This window comes from Elgaria multicarinata, chromosome 2 (genome assembly GCF_023053635.1).
Source record: "Elgaria multicarinata webbii isolate HBS135686 ecotype San Diego chromosome 2, rElgMul1.1.pri, whole genome shotgun sequence".
Lineage (NCBI taxonomy): Eukaryota > Metazoa > Chordata > Lepidosauria > Squamata > Anguidae > Elgaria > Elgaria multicarinata.
This window is the reverse complement of record NC_086172.1, coordinates 92,417,766-92,433,078: the sequence shown is the minus strand read 5'-3', so window position 1 is coordinate 92,433,078 and position 15,313 is coordinate 92,417,766. Positions and strand designations below refer to the sequence as shown.

The 15,313-nt window shown below is 39.4% G+C and overlaps 1 protein-coding gene across 4 annotated transcripts in view; it reads right to left on the bottom strand.

The window, feature by feature from the left end:
• The window catches only part of SERGEF (secretion regulating guanine nucleotide exchange factor), a 139,209-nt gene that overhangs the window by 113,450 nt on the left and 10,446 nt on the right, over positions 1-15,313 (bottom strand). For all 4 annotated transcript variants that reach the window (XM_063117205.1, XM_063117204.1, XM_063117207.1 and 1 more), the window contains exons 4-8: positions 13,239-13,333; positions 12,754-12,814; positions 11,691-11,804; positions 9,097-9,159; positions 7,835-7,993 (exon numbers count right to left, since the gene is read on the bottom strand). In XM_063117205.1, coding sequence (XP_062973275.1) covers positions 7,835-7,993; positions 9,097-9,159; positions 11,691-11,804; positions 12,754-12,814; positions 13,239-13,333 — 492 coding nt within the window. The remainder of the gene's footprint in view (positions 1-7,834; positions 7,994-9,096; positions 9,160-11,690; positions 11,805-12,753; positions 12,815-13,238; positions 13,334-15,313) is intronic.

Here is a 15,313-nt window from a genome sequence, read left to right as displayed (position 1 = left end):
AATCATATTCTTATAACAACATCTAAAGAGTAATAGTAGTATCCCGCCCTATTATCAGATCTCAGGGTGGCGTACAGATAAAATCCAAACACAATAAACATAAATGATCTACACAGCTAAAAATTTACACAGTCCCTCAGACTGTTTAAAGCCCGTACTTTCCCACTGCTCCAGTTTTCTACTGCCATAATTTACTTCGTCAGTCTCATGGTACTTCAAGTATGCACAAAGGTTTAATGTGATGTAATAAGATGTAACATTTACAATTTAATTTATGGGTTTTACCCTGAGGGAGCCAAATGGCAATCAAGATGAATAATACACTGTAAATTCCTTATTCAGCTTAACAAGGTTTGACAAGGCCTATTGGGCCTGCAGTGACTGTCAAATCAGAAACCTTCAATACACTCAGTGAATTTCTTTGGACAATATATTTACTGCCATATAGAAAGCTAAGCTGGAAAATGTTATTTTCAGGGTGTGAAAAAAACGACATCTTGCCACAGAAGCCTTTGTTCTCATTATAGCTACAGTCTCTACTGAAGTCACATCTCTCAGCCTGGTTCAGTTTGCATGACATGAGGGTGGTTAATAAGCCATGGTGCCTTGTTAACTACCCCATGTATGCTCACTCATTTCCCTAATTACCCTCATTGGACACAGGTTGTCATGTTCCGGCTGTACATCAGGAAAAACTTCCTGACTGTTAGAGCAGTGCGACGGTGGAATCAGCTACCTAGGGAGGTTGTGGGCTCTCCCACACTAGAGGCATTCAAGAGGCAGCTGGACAACCATCTGTCAGGGATGCTTTAGGGTGGATTCCTGCATTGAGCAGGGGGTTGGACCCGATGGCCTTGTAGGCCCCTTCCAACTCTGCTATTCTATGATTCTATGATTCTATGAAGATGTCCAAAGTTTTCAAGAACCTGTGTCCTGTTGTAGAATAGTTTGTTAATCACCGCAACAAGCCACCCTCACTAGGTTCGGACAACACAAGAAGCTGTGGCAGTGTGTGTGAATTAGCAACCTGGGACCCATGGGCAATGCAACCCACCATGAGAACCAGGTTATTGTGTTAGATAAGATTAGAATGTAAGCCTATGCGGCAGGGTTTTGCTATTTTATTGTTTTACTCTGTACAGCACCATGTACACTGATGGTGATTATATATTAATAATGTCCTTCAGGATGAGTACAAGTTAGCAAGTCTTACAGTGTTCCGTTGTCATGGGCACCTTGGTTTGGCTCAATTGTTAGTCAAGATGTTCATATAGACCAGAAAGGCTTTGTCAAAAACCATAAGTGACAACAGATTAAATCTATAAGAGAATAAAATGTATGTACAGTTCCATAGAACATAGTATCAGACAGCGTAATCAAATACACATTCTTTCCCAAGAGGGCAAATATGAGCTGAAGGGACGGGGCAGGAAGATATCTTGGCAGCTTGCTCTCCTGTGTAGAGTGTTGGATTTGAATCTGGCAGACCAAGATTCAAATTATCACACAGAAGTGAAAATTTCCATGGGCAAATCATTTTCTTCCAGCTCACCATCTGTAAAATGTGCTGCATAAAACAACATCCTTTATAACCTAATGTTCTCCATAAAACTCTATGCAGCTGACGAAGTGGGCTATAGTCAAGAAATAAATTTGTTAATCTTTTAGATTCCACAAGACTCTTTGTTGATTTTGCTGCAATAGGCTGAAGTGGGACCTACACTACTGCTCTATAACGGACTTGACAACTATTGGGGCCCATGAAACATTCCACATACCATTTTCAAACCACTTTCAAATTGTTATAGCCTCCTTGGTGTAGACCTGGCCAGCTAATACCTTCTTTGCCTTGAACCTCCAGAAGCATCACATGGCCTTATTTATCTTCCTCCTGGTCTTCTCCACCTTGGTTGGGTTCACTGCTTCTCAAGCAGATTCAATCATATGATTGTTATACCTGGGGAGTTGGCGATGGTAATGCTGAAGCTCTGCAGAAAGCTTCGATTTTACAAGTCACAAGTGGGCCAGAGGGAGACAGTCTTCCCTCCAGTCCACCAGATCTCTCCTGCTCTCATCCTTCCTGCCAGGACTGCCCCCCCCCCCACAACATGGCACCCAAGTAAGCCAGGAGCTTTATTTCCTTTTTTAAAAAATGTATATTACAGATTGACACATTAAAAAGAAAAAAAACTCTAAGAAACCTCTCCAGGGGACTAATTGCTAAAACTATACAGACCATGATTTTAATTTAAGACTGAACATTTCTGTTTTAAAATCTGGTATTTTCTTAGTTTGACAAAATATTGGCTGGGTTTGAGTTTTGTTTTTGTTTTATTTTTTTCAAATTAAAAATGCTGTGAGAAGCCTCAACTGCCTTACTGCTGCTGACATAAAATGTATATTTTATGAGCACTATTTACTTGGATTTTGCAAAAGCTGGAAATAAAGAACTATTTACACTTATTCTTTTCTGTCCTACATTTAAAATAGAAACACCATGCTGTTTTCAAAGGTGCCCCTAAAAAGCAGCAAAATAAATAAATCAGTTAAAAGCTGTTCCATAAAACTGACCTGAATTACACGGCATCTATTGTTAGCACATCAGAGTTGAAATCGCTGCACACAGACAGCTCCAGCGTGCTTAATGGAAGCCTTTTAACTGAGGATACCTGTGCAAACCTAACTCCATCTGTTCAGCATGGCCTAAGCTGTCTGAGCAATTGTGAGACTGTGACCGAAGTCACGTACAAGCAGCAGCAACATGGGAGACCAAGGGCTACTTCAATCTGATGGATTTCGTAAATACAGGACATTTTTGTATAGGGCAAAATGTGTAAACCAGGGGTGGGGAACCTCAGCCCAGGGGCCAAATCAAGCCATCCTGCGATCCCCAGAAGGCCACATCCCATTTCCCATGACCAGGTGGTTTCCTGGCTTATGTGCAGTTTCCTCCCATCCTAAAAGACTGAAATGCCTCCACTGGACTACAGCCCCAAGAGCCTCTCCAAAACTGAATTTGGCTCTCAGACTGAAAAAGGTTCTGCACTGAAGTCTGTGTGGGGCTCAACATCCCTGTGACAAGCTTCTCTCTCCCTCTCCCTCTCTGAAAACAAGCCCTCCTAAACAACCCATCAATAAACCACAGGTTCTCAGGGTGGCTTGTCCATGGAAAACAACTCATGAGGGGGGAAAAAACACTCCGGGTTTGGACATCACAACAAACTACCCTGAAACCAGGACAGTGTGCAGTTCTTCCACACAAAAATCCATTCCTGGTATTTCTTTATTTCAGAAGTATAATTTAGGGTAGGAGTGTATGCCCTTATTTTATATAAGTCATATATAAATTAAATAAATTAAATTTTATCGCTTCTATTGTTAAAAAAAACTGAGAGTCAGAAAGCCTTGCTGATCTACTGTAAATTATCCAGGGATCTACCAGAAGATCCAGATCTATCTTCTGCCCACCCATGCTCTAAAGGGAAAAGTCTGACCACTCGGCCTTTTTTCTGTTTCAGTCACCAATCTCTATCCCTTGCTCTCAAATCATACATTTGTCTCTAAGCAAAGTCATTAGAGACCTTATTGGTGAGGTGCAAGCTGCCTTGCAAAGTAGGTTTATTTATCCAACTTCAATACCACCCTTCAATGGAAAATCACCAGGGTGGTTTACAAAATAAACACAGAATCATAAAGATGCAATAAAACATCAAATTATTATTTAAAAAGGGCAGAGTCAAAGCAGCAATAAAAGAGTCAAATGATAAAACTGAAATGGTAAAAGCCTAGGAGAATAAAAAGTCTTTATCTAGCACCAAAAAGGAATTGAAGTAGGAACTAGGCAGGCCTCCCTGGGAAGAGACCATAATTTGCCCAAGACCACCAAGTGAGACTCAAAGACCCTGTTCAGATGACATGCTAAGCCACAGGACTTCAGCAACTAACTGAAGAAGTTTCAGGTCCACTAGCATTTATCAATGAAAAGACAGACAACAGATAAAAAGATTAAAGAAGAGCAAAATATGGTACCTTGCTTCAAAAAGAATGCTGATGATTTCAGCCAATTAACTTGACTTTAGTCTACATTGTAGACTCTAAAGAATGGGATTCGAAGTAACAGTTTGTGGACACACATGGCAGAAAAATTATGAACCAAGCCATTCCAGAGGAACCTTAGAGTAGTTTGGGGCTGTAGGTGATCTTGTGGTTGTAAATAAAAAAAATTTTTTTTAATGTTTCTCACCAGTACTCATTCTTCATCAGTAACCAATGACAATCAGTTTGAAGGACAGGCAACCTGCTAATTAGACTCTCGGACATCCAAGCTTTCTAGTGTAATGGATCTATGTGAACCTTAGAAAGGTACTTGAATCAGCTCTACATAATAATTTTATGCATAAAGCTTTAAAAGAGAAGGTTATTCTGTCATACATTAATACCAGAGTAATTATTCACGACATTGTCAAACAAGACGCTGTTAGCTGTGTCTCGTCTTCCCCATGGAGACTTTGCCTGGATTTGATCTTAATGATTTCTTTGGACAAGGGAAGCAGAGAACTTACCTCAATGGTAAGAAAATGGAAAAAGATGGCAAACACCATAGAGAGAAGGTAGGATTGAGAATGATTTTGAACAAATTGGAATATTGAGCTTACTCATTGGAAGTGAGATACCTTCATACTTCATGAAACAACACATGAAGTACTAAGGGGTAATGGAAACAAATGAATTTCAGCAAGGACAAAAGTGAGGGGGGAAACATCTATGTAATTACCTCTCTCATCCCTTTCATCTTCTCAGAACAAGTTCTCTAAGAGAACAAGGGGGAGAGGGAGGAGAATTCTGCTGCCTTCTGAAGGTTAATCTCTTATTAGGAGATTACTGTGCTACAACCTCTTCATTAAGACCCTACTTCACATTAAATTGCAAATAACACTACATTTAATGAACCAATAATACTTAGCATTTATTTAGACCCTTTTTAAATGTTCAAAAGGGTTTACATACATTATCTCAGTGATCCTTACAACCATCCTGTAAAGTAGGTCAGGTCCATATTATTATCCCCACATTGCAGAGCAGGCAGAAGGAATAACGGCCACCTAGTGAACTGAGGTAAAGCTCAGGCAAACTCGAAGACTGGAGTCCTATACACACTGATTTGGAGATAAGCCCCTCTGAAGTCAATGAGACTTACTTCTGAGTAAACATGTATGAGATTGCATTGCTAGCTACAATGCTATACAACCTCTCAATATGAAGGAATAAAGAGTACTGCTATCACCTTTCTAACAAGATGAACACAAGGCACCTGATTAGCCATTTCTAAACTCTTGCATCCCCTCAATTTTAATTTGCTCACTGACAGTCTTCCTAAGTTTCTCCAACATAATATTGCCATTCGTTTCCTTTTCTGGGAACACTGCCTAGAACAGCAAGTCACCGGTACTTAGGTGGGGCATGTAGGTGCTGCAGTGTAATTAAACAGCTCAAAAATGGCAAAAAGCAAAGCCTCGCTTACTTAAAATAATTTAGCACACAATGAAGTGTCCAATATAATTTTGCTATGGAACACTTGGAAGAGAGGTGGGGAAAAACCAAACTCCAACATGTGAAGTACTTCTCTGTGGAACAAATTACACGTGCCTTTAATCACATAAGCTCTGCCCATGACCACAGGGCTGTTCAGGACCCTAGAGTTGGACATAGGAGGATTAACCCTTTGCCCCCACCACACTCCTGATCTGGATGGGTTTCCTGCACACACAAAATGTCACTGAAATGTTGCTATAGGATTTTCAAGTAACTTCAAATTCAAAGATGATTTGTAGGAAGGACATGATGCTATGCTGCTAGTAGTCTGATGATAGATTTTTCCTCTGGGATGTTTTACAGCTCCAGCTGGATTTTTGCTGCAGTCAGAAATGACACTGTAAGTGTGTGTGTTGTGTGTGTGTTGTGTGTGTGTGTGTTGTGTGTGTTTAATATTAACTTTCAGGGGAAGGAGCTTGTAAATCTTTGGTTGCACCAAGAATTTACTTACCCATTTTTATGGTAATTTGAATTGATGGTACATGACAGATTAGTGGATTTATTCAGGAGAGCTCTAAGATAAATAAACTTCCTTAATTAAGGTTGCCTTTGTTATCTGCCATACCAGTTTAAGGAGGAAGGCACTTATTCTGAACTGAGGATGACTCACCTTTTATAAGGCTTAAGATGCTCATTCTGCTGTTCTTCACCACCCTTCTGCTATATTTAGGACTGCCTTCACTCAAAGAACTTCTGTGTGATCCTTATGTAACCTAATTTACATCTGGAGCATTACAGAATCTAGCCCCATCATCATAAGAAGCAACAACTACAAGCAGCAGCTTTCTGCTCAGGTTTTGCAATTTTGTAGCTCTTTTGATAATGCAACCTGCAAGGATACCAGGAAAACAAGCTACATATTCAAATACAGGTCACAGAGGGATGGCCATGTTTGTCATTGATTTATTATCATCATTGGTATGTCTGGACTATTGCATGAAAGAAAATTCAATAATAATAATAATATCTACCCTCATCAGGTTCGGATGACATGAGAAGCTGAGGGGGAGGGGGCTCAGATTGGCCACCTGGCACCCATAGGTGCCACAACACATTGTGGTTAATAAACCATGGCAGGCCGCAGTGATGATGCAAACCAGGTAGAAGAGTTTTGTGGAGCATTAAAGATGAACCCATTTTCTAATCTTTGAAGTGTTAGAAGGTTAAGTTGTTTTAAACACAAATGAGCTATACAGAACACAACATGGAGAAGTATTTGTGGCTTTGTAGCAACAATATTGGGAGCATGAGGCAGCACATCTTAAGAAGAAACTGTTTCATACCAAGGCAGGATCTACACTACTGCTTTAAAGCACTTTATAACAGTTTTGACAACTGTTGGGGCCCAGGACACACTGCATATACCATTTTCAAAACTGCTATAAAGCTCTTTAAAGCCATAGTGTAGATCTGACCTCTGGTCTATCTAGCAGTGGCTCTCCAGGGTTTTATACAGGGGTCTTCCTGAGCCCTGTATCCAAATATCAATACTCATGCAACAAGATCCCTTTTAATACATTATGGTACCATTGTTCTGCACATTCATTGAATGCAAGAACAAGGCCCTGACATGAACAGTTGTTTGTGCAGAGAGCTCTATGCATGTGACCAGGAGCCCTGTAAAGGCAAGTAGCATATGAAAAGGTCTATGGTTTCAACACAATGCTAAACTGCAGTTAATTGTAAACAGAAGCAATAGCTTCCAATCCTCCTCCTCTCGGCTGCACCAGAGGAGGAAAGAGAAAGAGGGAGCATACAAACCACTCCAGATGTTTCAGACTTCAATGCTCATCAACCCCAGCCAGCATGACCACAATCAGGAATTCTGGGAGTTGTAATCCAAAATAACTGGAAAGGCACCAGGTGCTAAACTATAGTTTTATGTTGTGACCAAACCACTGATTATGTAAAAAAAAAAAAAAAAAAAATTCCTTGGGAAGCTGCCTATTGTCCATCACAAACGAAGGACGCAACACTTATAAACATACCTTCCTTCCACTTCCTCCCCATAACATGGATTCTGCTCCCACATGAGATCTCAACAAGATGGGAATGCCTCCAGAAACTCACACCGCTCAGTACTAAAGGCCAATTGATACCACACATTTTCCACTCTCAGGATTTTGCCATATCTTCCACACATCTCAACCAGAAGATTCTTTTATAAACCTTTTTATAAAAAAAAACCATGTTCAATAAAGTGAATATTTTCATAAGTAACACCCAACTTTCTGTGTCCTACCTGTTTGCACTATCATGTGGGTCCATCCATTCCACACTCTTTTGACCTTTTCGCCTCCATAATAGTGAGTTTCTATCTTCAGGGGTTTCATAAGAAAATAATCTTTGCTCACTAGCTGCTTGTGTTTGTTGCTCCCCCAAACATACAGCTCTCCTTCATCTTAAAAGGACAGAAAGATATTAAGAAAGGATATAGAAGGTGTCCTTCTACATCATTGTTCACTTGTACATTTGCTTTCAGTCTTGTCTTTGAACATGACTTAGATGAGCATTCTAAAAACAATAATACATCAATTTTTTTAAAAAAAATACTTAAATTGCAATTCAGACATCACGAAGGACAAGAAATGAAGCTTAAATTACAACGGGTAATATCAATAGTGGTATTGCACTAGTGGGAAGTACTTCTTGACGCACAAGACAGGACTTCCATTTTCTCCCACTTGCTGCATCCCTCAGTGACATATCCCATACTATTCTGGAGGGTCCCTTGACCCTCAGGAACAGCTTTTTAGGGGGATGCAGAGCAGATGCAGGGGGGCAAGTAACAGTGAAAAACGAGAGCTGAAATGCTTTCCAGTTGTGCAAAGCCATCGCTGGACACAACCCGATGTGTACAACTACGCATGGCTGCAACTTAACTCTCCACAAAAAAAATCCAGGCAGTACAACAAACCAGAGAGCTTCAGCTATGGGGCGGTATATAAATGTAATAAATAAATAAACACAGCACTACACAAAACTTGCCAATCCAATATGAGCGGCTTCCAATCTCAATCAAAATTGTGCACCGGAAGAAAAGCTAAGGCAGCAGCTAGAGAGTTTCAGGGAGAGGGGTTAAAGCCATTAATGTTCTGAATCTCTTTCCGCACTATGACTTTTAAAAAATGCTCCTTCATATTCCACAAGGGTAAAAGAATATCCTACTTGTTATGTCTTTGGAATGGGGTCACAAATCTGTTAAAAAAGGTGAGAATAGGAAGTATGTGTTGCAAAGTACACCTGAATTAAATGTGATCACTGAAATGCTCAGGACACCACATTTCACAGGTAAGTTCAACTAAATGAATTCTGTCTGTTGTTTTGGATATTTGTTTTTAATGTTCACTATTTTAATCTTTGTAAAGTGCCCAGAGTGCTTTGGCTATGGGGCGGTTATATAAATGTAATAAAATAAAATAAATAATAGTAATAATCTGAGAGACAAAATACTTTGCGCATTTCAGCCAAAGAAAAGAGGTGACCACACACAGAGAAACCTACCTGTGAGTGAGACAGCATGGTATGAGCCAGAAATGACACTCTTCACTTTGGTGTTTTCTAGACCTAAAATGATAATCCATTACATTTCATTAGTAGTAGAGAGAGATTTCCTTTCACAGAGGCATTTAGCAATCCATAAAGCCACAACACAGAACTGCATAAGAACAGAACTGGGGATGGCGGGGTGGGGAATCACAAATGCAGGATACGTAGTGAAGGAAGCTTCTTGGGTTCTATTGGGTTACTACCTCCCCAGCTAATGTTATAGGTCAGAACTCACCTACATGCAGCTGAACTACTTTTTTTAAACCATTAGCAACAACCATAGAACGGCTGTTTAGGTTACCAGAGTAGTGTACATAGGTACGGGGAGAGAAGGAGGAGGTAGCCAAGTGCACAGATTTAGGGAGGGTGGGGGAGATGTGCTAAGGAGCATTGTTACTGGGCAAATTCCTAGTAATGACAATCTAAAATGTATTTTGAATTAACTTATTCTTTTGCGCTCAGAAAAGGAATAGTAGGAGGAGAAAATGACCTGCATATTACATTGCAGAATTTGCAAGTGCTTGGGGCAGTCACTATGCGAAGTAACCTTGGAAAGATCACAGAATCATAACTATGATGTTTCACATCAATTCCACCAGTCATGCCAAGTGACCGAGTTGTCAGACACCAGTATTTGCCAGATCTCTAACATAATAAATACAAGTAGATCAGAATCCATCAGGCCAGTTCCCAAAGTTAAATCTATAGCATACCTTTTTTTGATTTAACTATTGTAAGAATAAATCCATATTTCCAGCCATGAATGGGGGAGAAATTCATGTTTTAATGCAAACTTACTTAATTTAGTACTTTCAAACCAATATGCAAAGGAAAACTCAGCTATCCCTCAAAATTCATACTTCCCTGAATATTGCAATAGAGTTTTTCAAAATGCATACAAAATATGTATATTAGTGAAAATAGCATTCAGTAATGGTTGCAGTAGGAATATTACTTGCAAAAAAATGCATATTAGGAAAAATAGCTTGCACAATAATGCATATGAATTTTCATGCAAATTTATCTTCACTTTATCTTCACTTTATCACCCAGAGAACCTTGGATATAGGATGGTCTAGAGGTGTAAAAATAAATAAATAAATAATATAAAAAACATCTCAAGTTTGGGATAAACCAAATTTAAGATGGAAAAAATGAGAAACTGAAAGAAACTGAAATTGACAGATTCATCCATCCCTCTTCCCAACTCTGTCTATGTCTGTATTCCATTCTGGAGGTAAGGGCAGAGATGCACAAAGACTATTATGCCCAATGCAACCACCTCTTTTCTCCATACAAAACTGAGCAAGGTTAACTGCATCAGAGCTCACACTCAAATGATGTCACAACCTTACTGGTGTTATTCAAGGCAATGATTTTTCAGCCAATGATGTGCTACTATCTGTACAAAACATAGAAGTACCATGAAAAGTATGGGATATTTTTTCTGAGTTTGTAAACATTTTTAAAAAATTCTTGCCAAATGTATGCAGATAGTCTGTTGTTGTTGTTGTTTCCAAATTGGAAGAGGCAAGGCTGTGGCTGAGAAAGCCTTGGTTATGCCAACCCTGTAAACTAGCCTAGTGTTGCTGTATCAATTTGGCTAAGGGAAGTTTGGGTTGTCATTGACAATCCTGCAGTGTAAACCAGTGTTGTTATCCAGTCTCTCAGCATGTTGGGGGTTTTAAGGGAAAAGCAGGGGTGGCTGTGAAATTGATTTCAGCAGCAGTGCAATTAGTTAAGGGCTAGTGGAGGGGGGAGGTGAGGAGAGCTGGGGAAAGAATTGAGGGATTGAGCTGCATGTAGAAATGTAGATTGTCTGGAAATTTCAAGGCCATGGGGGGAAATATGTGGGGGGGGGTTTGGGGAAAAACTGAAAAATAAGCAATATTTTTTAGCACTCTTTACAGATCTAAAATCATTTTCCCCCATGGCTTCATTATTTCCAGACATTTTGCATCTCTGTCTTTCTATAAAAGTATTCTTCTTACATAGTTTTTCAAAAACATTTGGGGCGCAGCAAAAGCTGGGTAACAATATATAAATACTTTGTCTTATTTGTGCCCACTTGCCTCGCCTCTAAAGGCAAAGAACATGGAAAGGGGCTTTAGATGTTGACCAGAACGTACACATGGATACCTTGGAATGTTGTGTTCCTTCAGATATCCCATCCTATCACACTGCTAAGAGTAGAAAGATGCAAAGGCAGACAAGGTATGGGAAGTCCTGCTTTGGCCTCCAACACCATCTTTGCGTCGCTCAGCTGTTGAGCAGCAAAGGATGAGATTGGGATGATGTATTCTGCAAAAAGGGGAAAGCCTAGTTTTGTATTTGAACTGGGCTAAGATAGCGATGGAATGGAAAACACCCAGTTACAGGAGCACAGTGCAGCAAGGCCTTGGGGATGGAAGAGTCAGTAGCATTGGGGGACAACCTATGTCAAACCAAAATTGGTGGATCCTAGCATACATATAAGACACTATATCATAAACATTTTAGTACCTAATACCGTACATGTAGAAATACAATACATATTTTAGAAAACGAACCTGTTACTTTGCAAGGCTCTTTTGCCCTCAAGAAGGATGGGACCATTTCCCCTTGGCATGCCCGCTTTGCCTGAGACGCCATCCCAATTCCCCACTGGAACACTGAACCATTTTCTTTTCAGCAGATACATGCAAAAGGAAATTGATTTTTTTAAAGTTAAGGGCTGATCCCTGATAACAGAACCGTAAGAGTGTGTTGATATTTTAGTATTCACATAAAAAATAAACTTGGAAGATATTTAATACATACATTATAACACTAGAATAGTTTAACAGCAAAATTCTCAACACCTCAAATATGGTATCCCAGCATCCAATTCAGGGCCGTTTCACATGTCCATTTTTTTAGGAACACACTTAAGATATTTAAATATACATCTAAACAGGTCATGAACGGATATGGCAAACATCTGTCAGGAGGGAATTCCATAGTGGGGGGGGGGCATCTCTAGGGCCTTTACTGATTCTGGCAGCAGGTTAGTGAGTGGAGCCTCATAAAATGATCTTAAAGCATGGACAGATTCATATGGATGTAGGCAGGCTCACTAATAATCTGGACACCAACCATTTAAAGCATTAAATGTCAAAAGTAGCACTTTGAATGCATTGGTGACCTAAACAAGGATGCAAATAGCCATATTGTGCCAGAAGAATGCATTCATATTTAGCTGCAGAGTTTATTTTAAAGGCAAGCCACTTTACACTTTAAAGGTCCTAAGGTAAGAGCCCATATTATTGTTATTATTAATATTATTAATAGTATTATTACTACTACTACAAATTCCGTTTAATGGTCCATTGAATTACATCTGGGACACTTAACTAGGAGCTAAAGTAATGGCCAATGATAATAAGCAAGTTTCTAAAAGATATTAAAGTGAAGTGTTAGACTGTCAATAAATAACTGGGGCTGAATTTCTTTCTTGTTTCACGGCTTCCTCTGAATCATGTAGCATTTACTGCTGGAGAAACAGGCCTATACCTGGTATAGCATTTTTAACGTTAGTATTACTGGCTCTTCACACACACACAAAGTATTAAAAATAGCAAAGATCTAACTCACCAGTGACAGCAAGTGCATGTCTCAGTCCAGCAGCAACATTTATCACCCTCTCCTGTAAAGACTATGGGACAAAGGGAGAGGGGAGAACACTTTTTAGACTCCCTTTGGGAATTAAATACTGCAGAAACTAATTCAATTTATAAGCCAATTCAATCAACAGTAGAATTGTCAAGATGGGTTCATATATATGGAGTGCATACATATACAAAGTAAGATCAAGATCTGCAACACTGACCTACAGCAGCCTTCCCCAAGTTGGTGCCCTCCAGATGTTTAGGACAACAATTCCCAGCATTCCTAACCATTGGCCATGTTGATTGGGGCTGATGGGAGTTAAAGGTTAAGGAAGGCTGATCTACAGTGATGTCACTTGGGGAAGAAGCCACCACATTTTTATAACTGAACAGTAAGTCTAATTCTTTTTTGACAGAATGGCTAAATAAAATGCTTATGCTGGCACAGCGCCATTTTCTCAAGCACCTTACCTCAATTCTCTCTGGGGAAGTACATCCTCCAGAAGTGTGAGGAACTCCCAATTGTCCAAAGGAATTAGATCCACAGGAGAACACTTGGCCGTTTCCTGGAAGATAGACCAATGTATTGCAACAACTTCAATGTCTACCTCAAATTTTTATCTAGGCATTCCTTTCCCCATTAGAAACAACAGGTACAATCCAACAAACACTAATCACATCTACATCCCACTGAAAGCAAAGGAATGGAACTACTACAAGTACTACTAATTAAAGAAAGACCCACTTACTTTATTAATTTGTTGTATGTAAGATTTGCTAAATTCTGCCCCATGACATGATGGCCTCTTAGTGAGTCACAAGAATCTTTATTCACAGCTAATTTTCTTAACCATTATGCTATACAAGGACTCAACTAAACACACAATAGTTCCCAAACACCCAATGATTTGCATCCTTGTGATTTTACATATAAAACTCTGTGAAGCTCTTGGACATTTATAGAGGCCTCCACAGGTGCTTTTACTACATGTGATATTTGGTTTTGCCCTAATGATAGATCTAGGATGTAGTGATGGCCATAAACCAATGTGGCTTAATGGTTAGAGAGCCAGACTGGGAATAAGGAGATCCAGGTTTTAGTCCCTACTTGGCCATGAAGCTCACTGGGTGATATTGGACCAATCACTGACTCTCAACCAAACCTACCTCACACGGTAGTTGTGAGCATAAAATGGAGAGGAGGAGGCCAGGTAAGCTGCCTTGGATTCCTTGTAAGAGAAAATGTAATAATAAATAAAATAAATGTAAGAAATAATAAATAAAACTGGGATGGCTTTAAAAGGGGATTGCTGTTGTTGTTGTTATTCATTTTATTTCAATACCACCCAATGGCTAAAGCTCTCTGGGCAGTTCACAACAATAGATAAATTGTTTAGAGGATAAGGCAAATTCATATATGATAAGGTAATCAGTGTCTACTAGCCATGATCACTATATATCACATCCAGAAACAGGCTGTATGCCTCCAAATTAGGGGTGGGGGAGAAATTTATTTGACTTACATTTCAATTCAAATGTACTGAATTTTACACTTTCAAACCAATACTCAAACTAAAATGTTCTCTGAATTTTAAAATGAAGTTCTCCAATCAACTAATGCATACAAAAATGTGTAGGGGCAGGGGGTTCATTATTCACCACACTACACCAGTGTGGTATAGTGGATAAAGTGCTGGACTGGGAGTTGGGAGATCAGAGTTCTAGTCCCCATTGGGCCATGCAAACCCACTGGATGACTTTGGGCCAGTCACAGGCTCCCAACCTACCTCACAGGGTTATTGTTGTGACGATAAAATGGAGAGGAGGATGTTGGATCCTGGAATGGATCCTGGTTATGTTTTCCATTGATTTGTTAATTGCTGAGGATCTGGAAGAACAAAAGACTCAGCAGAAACTTAAAGGTCAACTCTACACCTGGACATTGAGTGTCATAATTGAATAATTGTCTAACTGATTGTCTTCAATTAAGAGTTGCAAGGAGTTGCATCATTGTACAGGTTGTCTATAAAAGTAAATGTGTTTTCATGTTCACTTTACTTCCATGTCCCTTACCCAACTTGATGTGAGCTGTATTGACTGACCGTTTGTAAGTATTTGTATCTGTACTGCCATAACTAAATTATATATTTATTTGCCAGTAAAAGGTTTATTTTAACCTACATAAATCTCTGTCTTAATTAACGTCTTTGCTGACTTGGCTGAGAACCGCTGCAATCTCTGCTAGTCTCTGGAAGGCCCAGACAGAGACTTAACACAAAAGGTTATGTGCCAGAAACCCAGTCTGTGCCATAACTAATCAGCTTCTAAGGCCATAACTCAACAGAGGAGTATTATGTAAACTGCCTTGGGTTCCTTGGAGGAAAATATGCAATAAATAAATAAATTTAATACTATTTTACTACTATTTTTAAGGTAAAACTTCCTCACACAAAAATGCACACATAAATGTGTAAACCAGAGCAAATAACATTCAAAATGCACTGTAACAAAAAATATGCACATTAGGCAAAACTAGAAAGAAAAAT